Raw genomic sequence first — 2,207 nt, 5'->3', positions numbered from 1 at the left:
GAACCTCACTTTAAATGATTGCTTCAATAATTTTTCAACAGTCCTTCTCTAAATGCTCGCCTAAATATGTGGTCACATGACACGCCGAGTCCCAAGTCTTCTCCGTTCCTTGCTGCAGAGTGGAAAGGTCCCTCTTCAGATGTCCTCATCTTCTCACATGGACACTTTCCATTGGCTGCTCATTGTTGGGTTCTTCCCAGGTCCTGAAGACCCCAGTGGTAATAACTTGAATACCAACACAGGTACTTCCCAGCCTGCTTTTCAGAGCCATTACTACCATTTGAAACCAAGTCAAGTTCCCTTTCATGCACACCACCATTTCCAAAAAGCCAAACTCTTGTGAGGGACATGTGATGGCATCATAAAGAAGGGCAGTGATAAGACTGGTGGGACCCGAGTTGCAGCACTGGATCCGTAGCACCCATTAGTAGAAGAGTTGCTGCTGAGGGACCAAAAAATTGTGACTGGGAGGGAGTGATGGGGTGAAATTGTAAGCCCCACGCTGTTTTGGGACTAGCCTTCACCCCACCTTGTTTTGGGACTAGCCTTCACCCCACGTTGTTTTGGGACTAGCCTTCACCCCACCTTGTTTTGGGACTAGCCTTCACCCCACCTTGTTTTGGGACTAGCCTTCACCCCACGTTGTTTTGGGACTAGGCTTCACTCCTTGTCATTCTGCTGTCACATGCTTTAGCGGCCACTACAAGCTTTGGTATTGGAAAGTTGGACACCAGCGGTAGGGCTTAGCAGTTTGAGGGTCTGGGGCCTAGTCTTGAGCAGAAGTCAAAGGCCTATGTACAACCTGTGCCTGGAATCCAAATGGCTCCACAGGGGACACTTTGAAGACTGACCAATACTTAGGGTTAGACACCTCAAGCTAAGCCAGAGAAGCCTCCTGCCCAGTGCTGGAAAGATGGATCCCTTTGAGCAGCGATCTCACTGTCCACACAGCCAATTGGCTGATTTATCAGTCATCTCAATAAATCCATGTTCCATGTCTGTTGGGATCCTATGCAAATGATAAGTGGCGCCCAAAGATGATGGCAGGGCTCAGCGACCTCTTAAAGTGTATGTCAGGGCAAACCGACTAACCAGGCAAGATGGTGCAGAGCATTCTTGTTTTGTTGGAACTCAAAGACAGGAAATTATATAGTGTGTGTGTGTATATGTGTATGTTTGTATGTGTGTGTGTGTGTGTGTGTGTGTGTGTGTGTGTGTGTGTATATATATGTTATAATGTGTGTGTGTGTGTGTGTAGTTCCAGTAGGAAGAACAATACATTATACAAACAGTAAAATAACACTGCCACCTAGTGGTAGAACCTCTAATTACTGCATAATATATGAGAATGTTGTTGCAGCTATGTCTGTATAAACAGCATGCTAACAGCAATAATGTGTACCCCCGCCCCACATGTTTTAACCCATTATAGTACAGAAAAATACCCTTTGGGCTGCAAAAAATGCGCTCCGCTCCTAATTTCCTGTCGTGGGCTGACAACACACAGGATTATGTGGATTTAAATCATTAAATCATGAGGAAATGTGTCATCCCTGCCCCGCCCCCCCCCCGGCTTCCTGATTGGCCAGAAAGCCGGCTCCATGCTCCCTCATTACCTGGTGACAAGGGAGCATAGAGCTGGCTTTACACGCCGCCTGGCTTCCCTAATGGGACTTCTGGTATCGATATTCGGTATCAATGCAGAGAAAAAAATATCGGTACTCGATAGCGAAAAACCGGTATCGGTGCATCCCTAATAATAATAATAATCCTAAGTTGCCAGTCTGACAGACTTATACTATTGCTGTGTACCCCAATATTTGCCAGTACTCAAGCCCTGATGGAAGAGGAGCTGTGAGCCCAGAAACGCGTTGGCTATATATTGTGACCCGATATCAAGATTTAAAAAAAGCTTTTCATGGGCTGTGTACAAACCTGTGGCACTCTCATACTGTTTCGACACTCCATAGACCCTAAGGGGTAACCCGGCTGCCTTTTAAGAACTGTACTACTTATTACCAGTGGGTTCAGTGCTCCACCAACACGCGTTTTGAATCGTTGATTGCAGTGTCCTATACAATGCGCTAACCAGTGCCTTTGTGTGTCCTTGGCAGATTTCCAGTCGTGTCTGATCTGCATTGCGCGGAGGTTACCTCGGCCCGCTCCTGTTCCCCCTATCGAGTCTTTCATCACAAAGCAAGACGCTA

The 2,207-nt window shown here is 46.8% G+C and overlaps 1 protein-coding gene across 1 annotated transcript in view; it reads left to right on the top strand.

Moving 5' to 3' along the window:
* NCOA1 (nuclear receptor coactivator 1) overlaps positions 1-2,207 on the top strand; it is a 170,117-nt gene that overhangs the window by 110,599 nt on the left and 57,311 nt on the right. The window contains exon 7 of the mRNA XM_018566828.1: positions 2,115-2,207. Within this exon, the coding sequence (XP_018422330.1) occupies positions 2,115-2,207 (93 nt within the window). The remainder of the gene's footprint in view (positions 1-2,114) is intronic.

The sequence above is a fragment of the Nanorana parkeri genome, unplaced genomic scaffold (genome assembly GCF_000935625.1).
Source record: "Nanorana parkeri isolate BGI_ZX_2015 unplaced genomic scaffold, ASM93562v1 scaffold980, whole genome shotgun sequence".
Classification (NCBI taxonomy): Eukaryota; Metazoa; Chordata; class Amphibia; order Anura; family Dicroglossidae; genus Nanorana; species Nanorana parkeri.
The sequence above is the reverse complement of the archived record's forward strand: the minus strand, read 5'-3'. Positions and strand labels throughout refer to the sequence as shown.